At 37.9% G+C, this 22,873-nt stretch overlaps 1 protein-coding gene across 9 annotated transcripts in view; it reads left to right on the plus strand.

Moving 5' to 3' along the window:
* Positions 1 to 22,873, plus strand: part of LMLN (leishmanolysin like peptidase) — a 139,415-nt gene that overhangs the window by 58,398 nt on the left and 58,144 nt on the right. For 8 of the 9 annotated variants that reach the window (XM_058731058.1, XM_058731053.1, XM_058731052.1 and 5 more), the window contains 4 exons: positions 1,021 to 1,153; positions 2,562 to 2,721; positions 6,019 to 6,149; positions 13,392 to 13,602. In XM_058731058.1, coding sequence (XP_058587041.1) covers positions 1,021 to 1,153; positions 2,562 to 2,721; positions 6,019 to 6,149; positions 13,392 to 13,602 — 635 coding nt within the window. Of the gene's footprint in view, positions 1 to 1,020; positions 1,154 to 2,561; positions 2,722 to 6,018; positions 6,150 to 13,391; positions 13,603 to 22,873 lie in introns of those variants that run through there. The other variant, XM_058731060.1, reaches the window with a different exon arrangement.

The following is a 22,873-nucleotide window of genomic DNA, read 5'->3' on the forward strand; positions in this document are numbered from 1 at the left end:
CAAGCCTGTGTGAAGACTTCTAGACCTTTGCTTTCCTATTACAGTGTGCTTCTTCAACTCTACCAGAGACACTGGTAGGTCTTTTACACATTCTATCTCAAGAAGCTATAATTCCCTGAGATGTTTTATTGCTATACTTTGTTAACTTAAATGAAGCAAATATCAATTTTCCTTAAAGTATATCTAACCTAGGCTTTTTCCCCTTAACAAGCATGTGGAAGAAGAGGAAAAATGGCAGTAATACTATCACAATTTGGCAATCAGTCATAATAGGATTTATATTGTTTAAGAATACTGGAATTTCATTTATAACATTACTATTATGACATTAATATGGTTTGTATTATAATTATCAATAAATTGACCAATTAGAATTATAGGTTGGGGTTTGAAGATTATTTTTACAGAACAGTGTAATAGATTCTGATATCTGGAAAATTATAAGACCTCATTTTCCAAATTGTACTTCCAAGATTAGATTCAACAGAACAGAGCAACTTGTCATAATTAGGAATATTCACACAGTCTTCATTTTGCACATGAAAACAAGATGTCTTGTGAATGTTTTCAGTATAACTGAAACAAGAGTCTTTGAACTAGATCATGCCATAGAAAACAATTCACTCTTTGTAGCTGCAGGGCAGAAAAGGCATCCATCATCTCTGTCTCTTTCTAAGACTCCATTATATTAATTATGAAGATTTGTATTTCTAAGCAGGATCAGGAATTTCATTATTTGTCATTAAACACACAGATTAGGTCTGCAGAACTCCATTTTACTGGAAAAAGTGGAGAAAGAGATAAATATTTTGTTTAATAATGGTGAAGTAACGTTATAAGGCATTTGGCATTAATCTTTTATAACTACATTAAGCATTTCTTTTTACTCTTTGAAAAATAACTTTATAACCTGATTCAGCATTTAGTATTAAGCTATCAAAACATATTGAAATTATAATAGAAAATGGATTTGTTATGTTTTCTTTAGAGTTTGGTACCTTGGTGTTTCTTTGTGTGCAGGAGGCAGATGCTGAGCCCTTTCTGTGACACGCTTAGAAGTAACCCATTGCAGTTAACTTGCCGACAGGACCAGAGAGCAGTTGCTGTGTGTAATTTGCAGAAGTTTTCAAAACCTTTGCCCGAAGAGTACCAGGTAACACTTGTTGGGGCACAGTTTTAGGAATCAGCTCAACTTTTTAAATTTTTTTTTTTTCAACGTTTTTTATTTATTTTTGGGACAGAGAGAGACAGAGCATGAACAGGGGAGGGGCAGAGAGAGAGGGAGACACAGAATCGGAAACAGGCTCCAGGCTCTGAGCCATCAGCCCAGACAGAGCCTGACGCGGGGCTCGAACCCACGGACCGCGAGATCGTGACCTGGCTGAAGTCGGACGCTTAACCGACTGCGCCACCCAGGCGCCCCTCAGCTCAACTTTTTAAAGAGAAGTCTCTATCTTGAATTAGAAGAATGAATTAAGTTTTTCAACTTACCCCCATTGGTTTTCTATAAGTTAGAAAAAAAATTGAGAATTCTTACAATTCTTTAAAACCAATGTGCTAATTAACAATAATTAATATCTAACAATGCCTTGTAGTAATAGAGGCATTTAGAATATTTATTGGATCTATTTTTAAATGTTTTGTATTTTTTTCTAATTGTTTCCTAAGTCTTCATCTTTAATTTCCTCTAACGTACACAGAAAACAAAGTTCTTTAAAGAGAATAACTGAGGTACTCTATTCCAATTCATTACAAGTCTTAGAAGTTCTACTTTAGTAAAGGTTTGACTCATGGGATCTAAAAGGTGAAGGAAATGGTCCTACATATTCAGTCTGAATCTCTGATTTGACCTGTAAATTTTTTGTTGCAATAGCCATCTCTAAAACTCTTTAGTTCTGCCTGCCATTTACAAAGGACCCTGCAGTCAGAAGGAGTATCTCAGAAGATGATTTAAAATGATTGCTGCTAAATGTTGAGCTTTCCTGCATATGTTCATGATGCCACTGAATGCTTCAGACATCATCATAAGATGGCAACTCTATTTCTAGGCATAGGAATATAATTCAGTGAGTTAGTGTACATGTGAAATCTTTAAAATTTATCTGGAGCCTTGTTCCTTTGGTGTTCCAAGTGTTTTATAGGTATGATCTCATTCATATTCTCACAGTTTTATTTTTTCAAGTTTCTCAAAACAACACGTAAATTAAGTCTTCTGATAATACTTTAAGTGCATTATATTTAAAATATCTTAATTCTCTGGATTAGTATGTGTTTTGTCACCTCATAAAACTCTTCCTATTCATCCTTTTAAAAACATTAGTCAAATTTGTCATCTAATAAAAAACATAGACTAATTTACTTACCTTGCTTTTTCTAAAACTACAACAACCTTGAAATATCCCTCAGGTAGAATATGTTCTTTATGTTCTATGACATATGAAGAAAAGTACAGTAATATCTTTTTTTGTATTATACAGCATTAGAGGGTTGCTACAAATTGCCTGTTTGATTATATAGAATGTTTCTTACTTTCCTGTCTTCCTAATAATTTTTTTTTGTAGTACTTCGACAAACTAAGTGGAATACCTGCAGAAGACTTGCCTTATTATGGTGGTTCAGTAGAAATTGCTGACTACTGCCCTTTCAGTCAGGAATTCAGTTGGCATTTAAGTGGTGAATATCAGCGCAGCTCAGATTGTAGGATATTGGAAAATCAACCAGGTTAGTAGTATAGTGAAATGAAATGTTATATACATATTAAAATAACATATCAGCAATATAAAATAGGGATTAAGGACATAGACCCAGGAGCCAGACTGTCTGAATTTGTATTGTGGTTCCACTGGTATCCATTTGTGAAGTAACTTAACTTTTCTGTGCCTCAGTTTCTTCCCTGTACAAAGGGGATAGTAGTACCTGTCTTACAGAGTTGCTGTGAGAACTAATAAATGAATTCACATAGTAAGTGCTTCGAACTATGACATATAACAAGGGTTGTTAGATAGACTTGCACATGTGTGCATGCGCTACTTTTTTGTTACACCTTATATCTGCATGATATTTCATTTGCAGAGCACTTTCATTTTTATCATTTTATTCTTCTAAAAACCTGATGAGGGGTGCCTGGGTGGCTCAGTCGGTTAAGCATCCGACTTTGGCTCAGGTCATGATCTTGTGGTTCGTAAATTCAAGCCCCACATCAGGCTCTGTGCTGACAGTTCAGAGCCTGGAGCTTGCTTCCGATTCTATGTCTCTGTCTCTATTCCTCTTCAGCTCACATTCTGTCTCTCTCTCTTTCAAAAATAAATAAAGATTAAAAATTTTTTTAAAAACCTGATAGAGAAGATATTATTCAATTTCACAGGTAAATGAAGAGACACTAAATAATATAATTAATTGGTGCCTGTGTAAGATCCTCCAAAGCAGCACTCTTTTTGTTAAATCTTAGTAGGTATCCCATTTTTTTCTCTTTTCAGGAGTGTGCATTTTATGTAATTTAGAAGTAACAGGTTGTTCTCCAGATATTAGGATAATACTGTTGTCCCATGGCTTGTAAGATGTATTACCATATTATTTATTCCCTTTTAATACACATAAAGAGTATAACAATTGGGTATTCACCTTTGTAAACAAAATGTTACCACATCTTATGTTAATAAAGAGCAATAGGTAGTTTCTCACTCTGTGGTCATCAAAATCTGTAACCTGGTCCTTTTTATCCACCCCCCGCCCCCACCCCGCCCTGCCATTCCATACTTTATTACAGACTCTCTTTTCTACATTTTAAATTTCTATAATGGGTTTTCCTTTTATTTCTAAACCTGGTAGATTTAACTGGATTTGTACAGTCATTTTTTTCATCACTCACCCATTTAATAAATGTCTTAAAAACTTGTAACTATTCAGCAGTTCAGTGTTAAAACTGAGCAATGCAGAGATCTGTCAATTTTGGGTTTGCCAAAGATGGTGTCACATCTTACTATTTTAGAGCTGGAATTGGCAAATGTTTATTGTAAAGAGAAAGATAGTAAATATTTTAAACTTTGTGGGTCATATGGTCTCTGTTGGAATTATGAACTCTGCTGTTACAGTGTGAAAGTAGTTTAGACAACATATAAATTAATGTGTAAATTACTGGCTGTGCTCCAATACAATTTTATTATTTATAAAAGCAGGTAGCCCTCAGGATTTGGCCTGAGGGTTGTAGTTTGCTGAGCACTCCCTTTTCTTTTCTTTTCTTTTTTTTTTTTTTTGACACTGACCACTTTGTTTTTCAAGGACTTTGAAATACTCACAAATACACAAAACAATAGTTCTCTTTAATTCTGTTTTACATTTTCCTTCTTAGCTTAATTAAGATTTTTCAAAACTGACATAAAATACTTATCTGTAAGAACTCTCTGTTTTCAAAACATGAAACTTACTTGTACTAAGTGTAAAGAGCAAATTTTTGCTAGGGCTTAAGGAGCCTCATTCATTTGTCCATTAGCTAGTTAGAGGTCATTTAATCCACCCTATCCCTCTATGTGTTTGTGTTTTTAATTAAAAAAAAATATATATTTTTCAGAGAGAAAGACAGAGCATGGGCTGGGGAGGGGAAGAGAGAGAGAGGGAGACACAGAATCCAAAGTAGGCTCCAGGCCCTGAGCTGCAGCACAGAGCCCGACACAGGGCTTGAACTCATGAAATGTGAGATCATGACCCAAGCCAAAGTCAGACGCCCAACCGACTGAGCCATCCAAGCGCCCCTGCATGTTTGTGTTTAGTCTGAGACTAGGTCAGCATCTTATGTATGGACTTCCAGCAGATAGCAGGAGATAAAAATGCAAGAAAACTTTGCAAAAAGTTTTTGCAACATCCCCAAAAAAGCCTTCCATTATATAAGTCAGTTGGCTTCATCTATCATGGGTCATCTGGGAGGTGACTCCTATTAGACTACCAGTAAAGACGATTCTTTGTGCCATTTCTTCTGTATATCTAACTTAGATACTTTATTATTTTTTTTTTTCAACGTTTTTTTATTTATTTTTGGGACAGAGAGAGACAGAGCATGAACGGGGGAGGGGCAGAGAGAGAGGGAGACACAGAATCAGAAACAGGCTTCAGGCTCCGAGCCATCAGCCCAGAGCCTGACGCGGGGCTCGAACTCACGGACCGCGAGATCGTGACCCGGCTGAAGTCGGACGCTTAACCGACTGCGCCACCCAGGCGCCCCATACTCTATTTTTTTAAAGTTTATTATTTTGAGAGAGAGCACAAGTAGGGGAGGGGCAGAGAGAGAGAGAGAAAGAGAGAGAGAGAGAGAGAGAGAATATCCCAAGCAGGCTCCACACTGCTAGCACAGAACCCAATGTGGGGCTCAAACCCATGAACTGTGAGATCATGACCTAAGCTGTAGTCAGATGCTCAACTGACTGAGCCACCCAGGCATACCTAACTTAAATACTTTAAGCCCAGTTTTATCTCCCATTTTTGATAGAATAATTTCTTCCCACCAAGTCCTTTATTGAGAACCTAGTTTGATTTTGGAGCCCTGTTTCTCTTAATTTTTTTAATTGAAAATTTCCATTAAACATGTTTGATTTTTATTTTAATTTTTTATTTTATTTTTTTAGAGAGAGAGCAAGCCACACACAAGTAAGGGAGGGGCAGAGGAGCTGGAGAAAGAATCTTTTTTTCTTTTAAGTTTATTTATTTATTTATTTTGAGAGAGAGAACGCATATGCATGCACGTGCACATGAGCAGGGGAAGGGGAGAGAGAGAGATAGAGAGGGTGGGAGAGAATCCCAAGCAGATTCTGCACTGTCAGTGCAGAGCCCAATGGGGGCTCTGTCTCACAACAATGAGATCATGACCAGAGCTGAAATCAATAGTCAGAAGCTTAACTGACTGAGCCACCCAGGCAGCCCAAACATGCTTGATTTTTAAAGCAACTTTTAACCATAAAAATGGAATGCTTCAGTTTGTTCTTTGAACCAAAACTCAATTTTTAAGAAAAGTTCTCTGGTTTGCTTCAGACCTTTTTAAAAATTATGGTGCTGAAAAGTATGGACCTCATTCAGTTTGTCTAATTCAGAAATCCGCATTTGTCATGGAAAAGTGTGAGAGGAAGCTGAGTTATCCAGACTGGGGGAGTGGATGTTACCAGGTAAACTATATGATTGTTAATAATTATTATCAAATATTATATAATTTATCTCATTATATGGTTTTTATATTTTAAAATACATTTTATATTTTTATGTAATTTACTGATTAATTCTTTAACTTATCTTGTTTATATAAATATTACTTTGCTTATGTGTGAAAATATTGTCATTTATTTGAGAAATTACCTTTTTCCACTTGTTTAAAAATACATATATAATTGTTATATATCAGCAAGTTTTATATTAATCTTACTTGGGGCATATACCCCAAGGAAATAATGGAATATATATAATTTTGTTCTTAAACAGATATTACTTTGTAATGGAAAAAATTTTTGATTTTATTTCATAAGATCTGAGGAAAGCATGGATTTAAGAATTAATAAATCAGCTACAGATTAATAATTGTTTTTCTCCTTTGCAATTAGAAATCCAAAAGTAGCAAACTACCTTAAATGACTGCATCACCTTATTAAAAACTTACTAAGATATAGACATTCTATAACTTATGAACATCCAACTTAAAGAATATTCCATACTTTACTAATGGATGTCAGGGAGGAAAGTGTGATCCTGAGAACTGAAAAGTAAGAATTTTTTGTACCATTTCAGCTGCAAGATATAAATGGACTTATGTAGCTGGGAATTTAATTATTGCTTTTAAAGTTACTTATAAAATTAGTTTTTTGTAACAGCTTTATTGAGATATAATCTAGACATCATACAATTCATATAAAATTATCTTTGAAACCTCATAGATGAAAATTCAAAATAAATACTTTTCAGTTATAGTCTGATAACTGTAATCCAGCAACCATTTTCTGATAAATTCCTTAAAGATCTATTTGTTTATTTAATTCATAGTTTTGACCTGGTTATAATCATAATACAAAATTTTGTTTTACTGCCTTTACTTAGTACTTATGTAGAACAAAACACCTTTTCCAAGTTTTCCCAATAATAAAAATTACTATTCTTCCTGCCTTCCTTCCTTCCTGCCTTCCTTCCTTCCTGCCTTCCTTCCTTCCTGCCTTCCTTCCTTCCTGCCTTCCTTCCTTTCTCCCTTCCTTCCTTCCTTCCTTCCTTCCTTCATTCATTCCTTCCTTTCTTCCTTCCTTTCTTCTTTCCTTTCTTCCTTCCCTCCTTCCTTCCTTCCTTCCTTCCTTCCTTCCTTCCTTCCTTCCTTCCTTCCTTCCTTCCTTCGTAAACTCTACCCCCAACATGGGGCTTGAACTCATGACAAGAGTCACATGCTCTACCAACTGAGTCAGCCAGATGCCCCAATGGCCATAAGACACTGCATCTTTTTTTTTTTTTTAATAAATGTTTATTCATTTTTGAGAGAAAGAGAGCAAGCATAAGTAGGGGGAGGGGCAGAGAGAGAGAGGGGAACAGAGGATCTAAAGCATGCTCTGAGCTGATAGCAGCAAGCCCAAGGCAGGGCTCAAATTCACAAACTGGGAGATCATGACCTGAGCTGAAATCAGACTTTGAACTGACTGAGCTACCCAGGCCCGCCCCCCCAAGACATTGCATCTTTTTTTTTTCAATTGTTTGTTTACTTTTAATTTTTTTTAAAATTTACATCCAAGTTAGCATATAGTGCAATAATGATGTCAGGAGTAGAATCTGTGATTCATTCCCTACATATAACACCCAGTGCTCATCCCAGCAGGTGTCCTCCTCAATGCTCCTTGTCCATTTAGCCCATCCCTCCCCACAACCCCTCCAGCAACCCTCAGTTTGTTCCTATATTTAAGAGTTTCTTATGTTTTGTCCCCCTCCCTGTTTATATATTATTTTTGCTTCTCTTCCCTTCTGTTCATCTGTTTTGTGTCTTAAATTACACATATGAGTGAAGTCATATGATATTTGTCTTTGACTAATTTCATTGCATCTTTTTAAAATATCATAATTAGGGAAGTCATTTCCTTGTTGTATATTGAGTTAATTTTCACTTTTCATGATACTATGCTTTTATCTTACCTTTTAAAAAAATTATTTTTCTAAATTCCCATAAGTTAAAATATTAAATTAAATGGGATAAAGCTAGGGGCTCCTGGGTAGCTCAGTCGGTTAAGCGTCTGACTTCAGCTCTGGTCATGATCTCACAGTCCATGAGTTTGAGCCCTGCGTCGGGCTCTGTACTGACAGCTCAGAGCCTGGAGCCTGCTTCAGATTCTGTGTCTCCCTTTCTCTCTGCTCCCCCCCCCCCCCCCGCTCGTGCTCTGTCTCTCTCTGTCTCAAAAATAAATAAAAACATTAAAAAAATTTTTTTAATGGGATAAAGCTAGAACATTGGCAACTATAATAGGAGGATGACCCATTCAGGCTATTTTATCTTATATTTTATTTCTTTATTAAGTAAGCTCTATACCCAACGTGGGGCTTGAACTCATGACCTTGAGATCAAGAGTCACGTGCTCTACCAACTGAGCCAGCCAGGCACCCCCTCTTCAGGCAATTTTAATGGTTAGTCAACACCACCAGTACCACAAAGGGATTATGCAAATTTGCAATACCATCTACAAAAATCGAATGTACTTGGCTTCCCTGTACTTAGAGTTGTCAGTTAATTTTGCTAATTTAATTTTACTAATTTAATGCTAACCACCATTTATATAGGAAGATATGTATGAGTTCCAAACAGTTAACATGGATTACTGTTTTGCCTTTTGTTGTTTGTTTTACTTATTTTGACAGAGAAGTTGCAAGAATGGTACAAAATGTTTTTTCTGAGTCATTTAAGTGCAAATTGCTGATGTGCTTTACTTTGTACTTTGTGCATTTACTTTTAAACAAGACATCCCCCTATATAACCATAATACTATTTTTAAAATTAGGAAATTAACACTGATACATCTAATTTTGGGGCCCTATTCAAGTTCTGCTAATTGTCCCAATAATGTCCTTGTAGTATAGGATCTGGATTAATATCACATGTTGCATAGTTGTCCTGTCTCTGGTCTCCTTCAGTCTGGAACACTTCCTGAGTCTTTTTTTGATTTTTATAACCCTGACATTTAAAAAAACTATAAGTCATTTTTTTCTAAGATGTATCTCACTTTGGGTTTGTCATATGTTTCCTCATGATGAAATTCAGGTCATGTATTTTGGGCAGTAATATCACAGAAGTGATGCTCATGTTCTTATGGTGGTACACTCATGATTTGTCCTTTTACTGGTGATGTAAACTTGCTGGTATCTCCCAGGCTTCTTCGCTATCAATTACTCTTTTCTTATTAATTCCCTTTGTAATCAATAAATATTTTGCAGGGAAGTACTGTGTCAATAAATTTTTCTTACCATACTTTCATTTTACTGATTTATACATTTATATCAGCATTGAGTCATGGAATCCATTTTATTAAAGATATTACCATTACTATCGTTATTTATTTTGATACTCAATTTCCCCCAGATTTGGCCAGAGGAAGCCCCTTCAGGTTTCTATGTCCTTCTGGTCTTTCCCCATCTTTCTTTGAATGTTTCCTTGCTTTCTGGTGCAAGATATTCTAGCACATGCAGCTCTTGAGTCAACAAATTCTTCAAGAAGCTCTAGTTTTTTGTTTTTGTTTTTGTTTTTTTAAGTTTATTTATTTTGAGAGAGAGAGCAAGCAGGGAAGGGCGGAGAGAGAGAAAGAATCCCAAACACCCAGAATCTCTGCACTGTCAACACAGAGCTCGACGTGGGGCTAGAACTCCTGAATCATGAGATCATGACCTGAACTGAAATCAAGAGTCAGATACATAACCAACTGAGCCACCTACGCACCCCAAAAAGCTCTAGTTTCTTTAGTGAAGTGTGGTATTTAAGAGACTAAGATCTGTTGTTAGATGTACTGTGCATTGTCACTAGGATATAGCTACTCCCCAAGCCCTCTTGGTGAACAGATCTGGGAAATAGATGTGTGTATGTAATTTGCTTGTATATTCATATGTGTGTGTGTGTGTGTGTGTGTGTGTGTGTGTGTGTGTGTGTATATATATATATATATATATATATATATATCTATATATATCTGAGTTTGTACCAGTATCTTTGGTTCCAGTCCAACCCTAAAGGGTTCAGTTTAGTTTTCTCTGTTTCCATGTTTGTAATTCCTTTCACAGAGAGAAATCTGACTCTCATTGTCCTCAGTATGCTTATTTGATCTGACCACATCCCTTTCACCTTCTCCCACCCCTACATAATTACCCTCCTTACCCACCCAGATTCTGACACAGTCCACCAGGTCACATCTCTTCCTCACCGTGATCCAAATTCTGTGCACATCTTTAGGATATTAATGCTCTTTCTTCCATGAAACTTTCTAAGCTTTATTGCTTGTTTCTACCACTTATTGACTGTAGGAATGCTGACAGTACTGACTCCATCTTTAGCCCTCCATCTTCTTCATGTATGATTGATGACCTCTCTTGGGGCTATGTGTTCCAGGCCTCTTGGAGATTAATATGTATACCTTAGAAATGCCTGCCAAAGCTGGAATGCAGGAGGCTTGCTTTGGCCTCCTGTGAATCTGTTAGAGATAACATAGTCTTTCCTCCTCCTGACGCACAGATGGTACCACAAGGTCTGTTAAAGATTAGCTGTCTATTAGATGCATGTGAACTCTTTGAAGTGCATGTAAGCCTTTTGATCTTACTACATACCCTTCTGCTCGTCCCCTTCCTCTATAAAATATGTAGACTAAGGACTGGACTTTGCAGAGAATAGCTGCACAACTGTCCAAATCACCATCCACCTGATCATGCTGTCAGTAAGTTACCCTGAATTAAACTATATAAAGTGTATGGAGTTGCCTCCTTCATTTTTCAGTCTCAAAGTGTCTTCTGTCTTTGAAAGATACTTTACAGTCCCTCCATTTTCCAACATTGACTCTTAATCATAAACAGCTTAACACTGTTAAATTTGCTGGGGGGGTGGGTGGGTGGAATTTATATGCCACCCTTTTCTCTTCAGTTAAAGGTGCTAGAGGACCAGGTACTGGGTCACGGACTTCTTTGGTATCCTTTTCAGCCACAAAGCACAATATTCAGTCAGTTCTCACTTAAAAGAATGATTACATTGCACTGTAGTTATGGTGGTGCTTCCTAGATGTGGGTCATTGAATGACAGACTTATGGAAGAGGTTATACTTTGCTGTCATTTGTTTTCTTGAACTTATTATAACTTAAATTTCCAAATGAGTATTACACTTAGTTGATGATTGAGTAATTTCAAAGATGACTCCATTGTTGAAATGTACTTATGGAACTCCTCTTTTGAAATTGCCTTTAGAAAGAGTTTAGTAGCCTCCTAGGAAAATCAGTTTTAGTATTTTGCATCACACCTATATTAATTTAATGTTAACTGATTTAGTCAACTTTACCAGACTTGGTTCTGGGTAACTTTTGGTATTTCTAAAAACTATATCAACTTGCAAAGTAAAAATTTACCACCATCAAACATACTCAAAATCATACACTTGGTTTGAGGATAGGCCCAGGAGAGAAGTTCCAGAAATATTTAAAGTGAAGTAGCATAATTGGCATTAATGTGTCTTTTTATAAAACAAGTGTGAAGAAGACCCATTTAACATTTTTTTAAGTTAGTTTTAATGTGTTTGCTTTTTAAAATTGACTTGGGTGTCTGGGTAGCTAAGTCAGTTGAGCAGTCGACTCTTGATTTCTGCTTAGGTCATGATCCCAGGTGAGCATGGAGCCTGCTTAAGATTCTCTTTCTCTCTCCCTTTCCCCCACTCATGCTCTCTCTCTCTCTAAAATAAAAAGAGAAAAAAATCTGATTTTATTAGTTACCCCCGCAGTCCTACCTTTAAGCACTTTTTTTTTTTAAAGTTTATTCGTTCATTTTGAGAGAGAGAGAGAACATGCACATGGGAGGGGCAGAGAGAGAGGTAGAGAGAGAGAGAATCCCAAGTAGGCACATACTGTCAGCACAGAGCTCAATGTGGGGCTCAAACTCACAAACTGTGAGATCATGACCTGAGCCCAAACCAAGATTCAGACACTTATGCAACCGACTGAGCCACTGAGGTGCCCCAAGTCCTGCCTTTGAAGATGTTACCAGTCCATATAAAATCACTATGACCATTTTTATACCTGAGCGAAGGATCTAGGATAAGGAAAAGAATAAAGAACTTTTTTACTACGTACATTTCTGTGCTGTATGCTTTTTTCTTTTTACAATGAGCATATATATTTATAATTTAAAATATATTATAAAAATTTGATTTACAAAATTTGTGACTTGTGGAGAAAATGACTTGAGTAATGGCTCTTTGACAGAGATTTAAGGTGAAGTATAATGAGAATACTAGGATCTATAGAAATGTTATTCTTTTTTTTAGGATTTTATTTTTAAAAATTTTTTATTTTGAGAGAGAGAGAGAGAGCAAGTGCAGGGGAGGGGCAGAAAGGGAGAAAGAAAATGCCAAATAAACTCTACTCCGACAGCAAAGAATCCAGCACAGGGCTCAATCCCACTGACTGAGAGATCATGACAGGAGCTGAAATCAAGAGTTGGATGCTTAACCGATTGAGGCACCCAGGCACCCCTAAGATTTTATTTATTTTAAGTAATCTCTACACCCAATCCCAATGGTGGGACTCAAACTCACAACCCCAAGATCAAGAGTCACACACTCCACCAACTGAGCCAGCCAGCACCCCTACAGAAATGTCATTCTTGATAACTTGGTTTCAGGGGTCTGTGAATCCAAATTGTATGTAAAGTTGTGTGTTATCTTGTATATGTACTGAAAAGTGTCCATAGATTTCCTCAGATTTTTTTGAAAATGCTAAACTAGGGGCGCCTGGGTGGCGCAGTCGGTTAAGCGTCCGACTTCAGCCAGGTCACGATCTCGCGGTCCGTGAGTTCGAGCCCCGCGTCAGGCTCTGGGCTGATGGCTCGGAGCCTGGAGCCTGTTTCCGATTCTGTGTCTCCCTCTCTCTCTGCCCCTCCCCCGTTCATGCTCTGTCTCTCTCTGTCCCAAAAATAAATAAAAAACATTAAAAAAATAAAAAAAAAAAGCTAAACTAAAAATTTAAGAACAACTACCACAGAGTGTATTTTAGAACCTGAATAACTTAGCGTTCTTTATATGAGATTAAAGACATCCCTATACCCCAAATTGTTTTATAGTCAGTATTTTTAGTAATGTATTTTCCTGTAGGTGAAGGAAGGCTCATATATATGGAATCTAACTGATCTGATTTTTTTTTTTTTTTCCTATTTGAAGGTTTCTTGTTCTCCCCAAGGTCTGACAGTTTGGGTTCAGAACACTTCATATTTGTGTAGTCGGGCTGGGCAGGTCCTCCCCGTCAGTATTCAGATGAATGGCTGGATTCACGATGGTAACCTGCTCTGCCCATCATGCTGGGACTTCTGTGAGCTCTGTCCTCCAGAAACAGATCCTCCAGCTGCTAACCTGACCCGAGCTCTACCACTGGGTGAGTAGTCTGTATGGGTGGAGTAAAGAGAGGGACTTCTCTTATATAATGTTGAAAATTACCTTCAAGGAAACTCTAAAACAAGTTGAGCATCTTCTCTTCTAATTGCAGTTTTATGGGAAAGCCCCTTCCCACCATTGCTAGAAATTGAAAGTGGGTAAATGTGACACTTCTGTTCAGTAGCAAGAGTAAGGAACCTTTTGGTCTAAAGACCTTATGACTTGCAAAAAAAAAAAAAAAAAAAAATTCATTCAAGATTACAAAACCTGAGGGTACCTAGGTGGCTCGGTCGGTTAAGCTACCGAATCTTGATTTCAGCTCAGATCATAATCTCACGATTCATGGGTTTGAGCCCAGCATCAGGCTCTGTACTGACAGCATGGAGCCTACTTGGGATTTTCTCTCTCTTTGTCTGCCCCTACCCCGCTTGTTCATTCTCTCTCCCTCTCTCTCTCTCTCTCTCTCAAAATAAATAAACTTTAAAAAAGAAAAGAAAATGTAGGGGTGCCTGGGTGACTCAGTCTGTTAAGCGTCTGACTGGTTCAGGTCATGACCTCGTGGTTCACGAGTTGAAACCCCGCATCAGGCTCTCTGCTGTCAGCACAGAGCCAGCTTTGGATCTTCTGTATCCCTCTCTGTGCTCCTCCCCGCTCTCTCTCTCTCTCAAAAATAAATAAACATTAAAAAAAGGAAAATGTCCTTTAAAAAAAATTACAAAAACTGAATGTTTCAACCATTCATTTTGAAATTAAGAGTAAACAAAATTCTGTTCATTAAACACATAAAGCAATTAAATATATTTTCAGTTATACAGGCACACCTCATTTTATTCTGCTTTACTTTATTGCACTTCACAGATATATTGCATTTTTTACACATGGAAGGTTTGTGGCAGCTGTATCAGCAACTCTGCCAGCACCACTTTTCCAACAGCATTGGCTCAATTCAGGTCTCTCTGTTACACTTTGGTAATTCTCACAAAATTTGAAATTTTTAACTATTATATTTGTTATGGTGATATATGATCAGTGACCTTTGATATTACTATTATAATTTGTTATTTTGGGGCACCAGGAACCACACTCATAAGACAGTGAGCTGAATTGATAAATGTGTGTGTTCTCACTGCTTCACTGGCCAATGATTCCCATTTCTCTCCATTTCCTTGGGCCTCCCTATTCTCTGAGACACAACAGTATTGAAATTAGGCCAGTTAATAACTGTACAGTGTCTTCTAAGTGTTCAAGTAAAAGGAAGAGTCACATGTCTGTCACTTTAAATCAAAAACTAGAAATGATTCAACTTAATGAAGAAGGCATGTCAAAGCTGAGATAGACCAAAAGCTAGTTGTGTCAGTTATCCAAGATGTGAATGCAAAGGAAAAGTTCTTGGAGGAAATGAAAAGTGATATTCCAATGAATACACAAATGATAAAGAAAGTGAAATAGCCTTATTGCTGAAAATGGAGAAGGTCTGAGTAGTCTTCACAGAAGATCAAACCAGCCACAACATTGCCTTAAGCCAAAACCTAATCCAGAGCAAGGCCCTAACTCTTCAATTCTGTGAAGGCTGAGAGAGGTGAGGAAGCTGCAGAAGAAAAGCTGGAACTTAGCAGAAGTGGGTTCATGAGGCTTAAGGAAAGAAGCCATCTCCATAACATAAAAGCATTAGGTGAAGCAGCAGGTGCTGATACAGAAGCTGTATCAAGTTATCCAGAAGATCTAGTTCAGGTAATTAATGGAAGCGGCTACACTAAACAACAGATTTTCAATGTAGACTAGACAGCCTTCTACTGGAAGAAGATGCCACCTAGGACTTTCATAGCTGGAGAAGAGAAGTCAATGCCTGGCTTCAAAGGTTCCGAGGACAGGCTGACTCTCTTATTAGCGGCTGATGAAGCTGGTGACCTGAAGTTGAATGGTGAACGAAGTGCTCATTTGCCATTCTGAAAATCCTTGGGCTCTTAAGAATCACACCAAACCTCCTCTGTCCATGCTCTGTAAGCGGAACAACAAAGCCTAGATGACAGCACATCTGTTTGCAACATGGTGTACTGAATATTTTAAGCCCACTGTTGAGATTACTGTCCAGAAAAAAAAGATTCCTTTTAAAATATTACTGCTCGTGTGGAGGTTCCTCAGAAAATTAAAAATAGACCTACCCTATGACCCAGCAATAGCACTGCTAGGAATTTATCCAAGGGATACAGGAGTACTGATGCATAGGGGCACTTGTACCCCAATGTTTATAGCAGCACTCTCAACAATAGCCAAATTATGGAAAGAGCCTAAATGTCCATCAACTGATGAATGGATAAAGAAATTGTGGTTTATATACACAATGGAATACTACGTGGCAATGAGAAAAAATGAAATATGGCCTTTTGTAGCAACGTGGATGGAACTGGAGAGTGTGATGCTAAGTGAAATAAGCCATACAGAGAAAGACAGATACCATATGGTTTCACTCTTATGTGGATCCTGAGAAACGTAACAGAAACCCATGGGGGAGGGGAATGGAAAAAAAAAAAAAGAGGTTAGAGTGGGAGAGAGCCAAAGCATAAGAGACTGTTAAAAACTGAGAACAAACTGAGGGTTGATGGGGGGTGGGAGGGAGGGCAGGGTGGGCGATGGGTATTGAGGAGGGCACCTTTTGGGATGAGCACTGGGTGTTGTATGGAAACCAATTTGACAGTAAATTTCATATATTAAAAAATAAAAAAAAAATTAAAAAAAAAAGTATAAAAAAAAAAAAAAAAGATAAAATATTACTGCTCATTGTCAATGCACCTGGTCACGCAAGAGCTCTGAGGGAAATGGATGAGATTCATGTTGTTTTCATACCTGCTAACACAGCATCCAGTCCACAGCCCACAGAGCAAGGAGTAATTTTGACTTTCGAGTCTTATTATATAAGGAATATACCTAATAAGGCTATGGCTGCCATAGATAGTGATTCCTCTGATGGATCTGAGCAAAGTAAGTGAAAACCTTCTGGGAAGGGTTCACCATTCTAGACGCCATTAAGAAAATTTGTGAGTCATGGGAAGAGGTCAAAATAGCAACATCAACAGGAGTTTGGAAGAAGTTGATTCCAATCCTCATGGATGACTTTGAGGGCTCAAGATTCCAGTGCAGGAAGGAACTGCAGATGTGGTAGAAATAGCAAGAGAACCAGAATCAGGAGTGGAGCCTGAATATGGGACTGATTGCTGCAACCTCTTGATAAAACTTGAATGGATGAGAAAGAAGTTGCTTCTTATGCATGAGCAAAGAGAGTGGTTCCCTGAGATGGAAAGTACTCCTGGTGAAGATGCTGTGAAGATTGTTGAAATGACAGCAAAGGATTTAGAATATTACCTAAACTTAGTTGAGGAAGAGCAGTGGGGTTTGAGAGAGTTGACTCCAACTTTGAAAGAAGTTCTGTGGGCAAAATGCTATCAAACAACATCACATGCTACAGAGAAATCATTTGTGAAAGGAAGAGTCAATTGATGTGGCAAATGTCATTGTTGTCATATTTTAAGAAATTGCTACAGCCACCCCAACCTTCAGCAGCCACCACCCACCACTAACCAGTCAGCAACCATCAATATCTAGGCAAGACCCTCCATCAGCAAAAAAGATTACAACTTGCAGAAAGTTCGGATGATGGTTAGCATTTTTGAACAACAAAGTACCTTTAAATTAAGGTATGTACATTTTTTTAGACATAATATTATTGCACACTTGACAGACTATAGTGCAGTATAAATATAACTTTTATATGCACCAGGAAACAAAAACATTCATTTGACTTGCTTTATTGCATGGTTTGACTAATTGTAGTGGTCTGGGACTGAACATGCAATATCTATGAACATGCAATATGCCTGTGGTGTAACTAGGTTAGGTAAAAGAAAGGGAAAGACACTCAAAAAGATGCTTAAAGAAGGGACTGACATACCCACAAAGAAGAGAAAAGTGCAAGGAGACATAAATATGCACAAAGATAGAAAGACTGGCTAGTAGAGACAAAGTGGTTTTCATTGAGGTATATTTTGCTCATTCTGTGAGACTCCAGAGAGTAGAATTGAGACCAACAGAATAAAGTTGCAGGGAGACAGATTCCAGTTAAATCCTTTAGATTCAAGAGAGGAATGGAAAGAACTACCTTGAGAAAAAGGCATTTCCTACTATTGAAGTGTGTAAACTGAGGCTGATGACCTATTACTAAGAGTTATAAAAGCAAAGTTCTTGAGTTAGGCTTTGACCTATGATTTATGAGATTTTAATTAAATGGCCTATGTTTTTATATCAGTTTGACATTTTAGAATATGAATAATAAAGATCTCATGCACTGTTTCATTTTCTCAATTGGAGGTATTTTTTGTTTTTTTAACTTTATTTATTTTGAGGGGGCAAGAGAATGTGAGTGGGAAAGGGACAGAGGGGAAGAGAGAGAATCCCAAGCAGGCTTCACACTCACTGGGGAGCCGCATGCGGGGCTTGATCCCATGACTGTGAGACCTGAGCCGAAATCAAGAGTTGGACACTTAACCAACTGAGCTACCAGGTGCTTTATTTTATTTTATTTTATTTTATTTTATTTTATTTTATTTTATTTATTTATTTAAATGTTTATTTTTGAGAGAGGGGAGGGGCAGAGAGAGAGGGATACACAGAATCCGAAGCAGGCTCTAGGCTCTGAGCTGTCAGCACAGAGCCTGATGTGGGGCTGGAACTCATGAACCATGAGATCATGACCTGAGCTGAAGTCGGATGCTTAACTGACTGAGCCACCCAGGTGCCCTTGGAGGTATTTTTTAAATGGAACCGTGTAGCCCTTTGCCTGTTCCTTGGTCTGATTGAAAATGGAGGGCTACATTCATTTACACTTCAAAGTTTCTCCACCTCTAAGATTTAGTTTCTTTCCCAAATCCTGGGGGCTTTCTGCAGATATGAGCTGTTAGGTAGAGAGTGAGTTTTAGGAGATTGTACTTGTGTTGGGAGTGCCTGAGACCACCTCCAGGTTTGGTGGTTCGCTAGGACTCACAGGACTCAGCCTGTATTTGTACTTATGGCAAAGACTTGTTAAAGCAGAATCAGCAAAGGGGAAAGGGGCAATGGGGTGATGTCTGGAGGAAACCAGTTCCCAGACAGACACCAGCTTACGAGCTGGACTTTCGAAGGATGGCAACCTCAAGCCTGCTATGTTATCTCTTTTCTGAACAGAACTTCAGGGAGTCTGCTGTGTTCTGCAGTGCAGTTATAATAGTACTGACATAATGAATTGTTTGAAATGACAGAAGATCATGGGTCCTTTTAATGTGGTAAATAGTACATGTAGTGCTAAATACTCTTAGGTAACTTACTTTTAATATGAAACTGGTAGGATGACCTAATTTTGTCGTTACTGTTAAATTACTATGGCTAGAATAGAAGGGTTGATAGTCCACAAGTAGGTGGTTCTGATGGAGTTCCCATCCTTAGGGCTAATGTCAGTTAACTGTAACAATCTGTCTCTATCTCATCATCCAAGAGATGAGCAAGGATTGAGCTATTAGCAGTTAGAATTGAAATAGAGAGTTATTTGTGCTGGTTCAGGGGTAAGAATTTTGGGAGTACAGTAGAAGAATGTCTAGGATTAAGAGGAAATCCAAACCAGGTCAAGGGGCTATGATAATTATTTCTTGTTCTTGGAACATGGCAAAGACAAGTGAATCTATTGAAAGGAGGTAGAGAGTCGAGATTGCAAACCACCAGCCCCTTATGCCTGCACAGTCTGCACCTGAGACTGCTTATCCTGCTCCTTCTTTATCAGTTATCCTTCTGATATAGTGTCGGTATGATGTGGTTGATTTCCCTGTTAACTTGCCCATTTCCATGAGGAAGCATGCTCAAAAGAGCATCACAACCACCAAATTTTGAAAAATGTATAAATATTACAAGGATACATTTTAGGCATTGCTTTTAAAACATATACATCACTGTTGAAATTGTAAAATATCTTGAGTTACCATATTTGCTGATCACTGAGCATACTGAGCCTTTACAGAATATTAAACTATGTGCCAGAAACTATGGCAAACTTTACAAGAAATGTTTTTTTCAGGTAAATAGCTTGCTTCAGTTTAATACTTTTTTTAAAATGTACTTGGGGGCGCCTGGGTGGCGCAGTCGGTTAAGCGTCCGACTTCAGCCAGGTCACGATCTCGCGGTCCGTGAGTTCGAGCCCCGCGTCAGGCTCTGGGCCGATGGCTCGGAGCCTCGATCCTGTTTCCGATTCTGTGTCTCCCTCTCTCTCTGCCCCTCCCCCATTCATGCTCTGTCTCTCTCTGTCCCAAAAATGAATAAACGTTGAACAAAAAATTTTAAAAAAAAATAAATAAATAAATAAATAAAATAAAATGTACTTGTATGAGAAATACTATTAGAATTAACCTATGATGAAGCTTAGTAAACAAGTATAAAAATGACCATCTCTAATCCTTCGGTTTTATGAAAGTATTTTTTTAGGTCTTTAAGCATGCCTTTAAAACATTAAAACTCCCAATATTCTGGAGGAAGTGTAAAAGATATTCTTCTCCCTAAATTTTTCTGATTATTGTTGTTCTCAGGTGTTAGTTCGCATAGACTTTTCTTACATTTGTAATTTCTTTTAGAATGTGAAACGCTGACCTTCTTTTCTCTCTCCTTTAGTCATCACTTTCTAAATGCTAGAATATGATTAAATGATTGTTCTGTATTGCCTAAGATAGTTTCCATTAGTGAATATGAAAGATTTATTTCTGAATTCTTTCTAGTCTCTTCAGATTGTAAGGGTTGTTTTTGTTTCCATTTATTGAATGTTAGACACTTTGCCAAATTCTTTATGTCTACATCATTGCATTTAACCATCACAAAACCTAATGAGGTAGGAATTATCGTTTTACACATGAGAAAACTAAGGTATAAAGAGATTAAGTAATGTATTATCCATGGTCATAGCTAATAAATAATGAAGTTCAGAAAAAAAAAAAACCAGATCTTATTGTCTCTAATTGATTTTGAAACCCTCTTTTTGAATCTTTTCATCTTAATTAGTATTAGCATAGAAAGTGTAGTGTTTTTGAAGAACAAATGTTCCAGAACTCCTGTTAATGTTTTAATAGCTTGTTAAATTTTAGTACCAACAGTAGATAAACAGTACCTACTTCTCCTATTTCCTTTGGGCTAAATTGAAAGTCAGGAAGTAAAGGGATATGCCTGTGTTATTAATGACTCCAGGGTCCATTTGTTAACCCAGCCAAGACCACTTTACCTGATGCTCTAGGCTACAATTTATCCAATTTATTCTGGGTTGGTGGAAATGTTCCATAGTCTGCATTGTCCAGTACAGTACTCATTAGCCACATATGACTTTTGAACATGTAAGATGTGGTTAATGTTAGTGTGAAACTATTTTATTGTAATTAACTGAGATTTAAATATCACATATAGCTATGGTTGCCATATTGAATAGTGCAGTCCTACGTCAGAAGTTCTCAAAATTTAATCAGAATCATGTTAAATTGCTAGGCCTTAACTCCCAGAATTTCGGATTCAGAAGGTCTGTGTTAAAGCTTGAGAATTTGCATTAAAATTTTTTTAATGTTTTTATTTATTTTTGAGATATATAGAGAGAGAGCATGAGCAGGGGAAGGGGCAGAGAGAGAGGGAGACACAGAACCCGAAGCAGACTCCAGGCTCTGAGCTGTCAGCACAGAGCCCGACTTGGGGCTTGAACTTACAAACCACAAGATCATGACCTGAGCCAAAGTCAGACGCTTAACCAACTGAGCCACCCAGGTGCCCCCAGAATTTGCATTTTTAACAAGTTCCCAGGTGATGCTGATATTGTTGACATAAGGACTAAACTTGGAGGACTGTTGTTAGCTAAGTGGGATTTTTTTTTAAGATTTTACAAATACCAGCATGATTCCATTGAGGAAGAATAGAAATTCTCCATTGTTTACCTGGCTTACAGGCAGTGAAATATTTTTTTTAAAATACTTGTTCCACACTGCATAGTGCTCAGAAGAGCAAGCTTCAGTGCCTTAACTATTATCATTCTTTTCATTGTGTAGCTGAAGACAAATCTTATTTTTCTTATCTTTTAAGCAAGTCAGACTTGAAGCTTGGTTGGCTATTTATTAATTGAAATATTAGAGGGGCGCCTGGGTGGCGCAGTCGGTTAAGCGTCCGACTTCAGCCAGGTCACGATCTCGCGGTCCGTGAGTTCGAGCCCCGCGTCAGGCTCTGGGCTGATGGCTCGAGCCTGGAGCCTGTTTCCGATTCTGTGTCTCCCTCTCTCTCTGCCCCTCCCCCGTTCATGCTCTGTCTCTCTCTGTCCCAAAAATAAATAAAAAAGGTTGAAAAAAAAATTAAAAAAAAAAAAAGAAATATTAGAAAGGACAACTTATTTCTAAAATAAAGTCAGGTTGACCTGGTCTCCTGGATACAATAAAAATTTTTTCCATACTGTGTGTGTGTGTGTGTGTGTGTGTGTGTGTGTATAACTTTTTTTTAAAATTTTTTAAAAGTTTTTTTATTTTGAGAGAGATAGAGTGCAAATGAGGGAGGGACAGAGAGAGGGCGAGAGAGAGGATCCCAAGCAGGCTCCACACTACCAGTGCAGAGCCCACTGTGGGGCTCAAACCCACAAAGCCATGAGATCATGACCTGGGCTGAAACCAAGAGTCAGATGCTCAACTGACTGAGCCACCCAGGAGGCCCCAAAAATGTTTTCCATTCTGAGAATTGTTTGGGGAAGTAATTTTAGCCCTGAGAATGACTCATAGCTAAATTAAAATGTATTCCTGGGGTGCCTACGTGGCTCAGTTGGTTGAGCGTCCGCCTTCAGCTCAGGTCATGATCTCGCAGTTGACGAGTTCGAGCCCTGCGTCAGGCTCTGTTCTGACAGCTCAGAGCCTGGAGCCTGCTTCAGATTCTGTCTCCCCCTCTCTCTCTGCCTCTCCCCCACTCATGCTCTCTCTCTCTGTCTTAAAAATAAAGATAAACATTAAAAAAAATTTTTTTTTAATGTATTCCTAGTGCCCAAAGCCCATACAATCTTCTGCCTTTCCATATCAGCCTGGGGTAATATGGATAGATGGGTAGGTATTTAGAGATCAGGGACCATATGTCCTGGTTTTCCTGGGACAGTCAATGTGCCAGTGGTCCTGGTATAATTATTAATAGCATTCCCTTGTATTAATCAGAAAGAACTATTTAGTTGGTCTAAGCAAATTTTATTTCACACTTCATAAAGT

Source organism: Neofelis nebulosa, chromosome 5, assembly GCF_028018385.1.
Source record: "Neofelis nebulosa isolate mNeoNeb1 chromosome 5, mNeoNeb1.pri, whole genome shotgun sequence".
Taxonomy (NCBI): domain Eukaryota; kingdom Metazoa; phylum Chordata; class Mammalia; order Carnivora; family Felidae; genus Neofelis; species Neofelis nebulosa.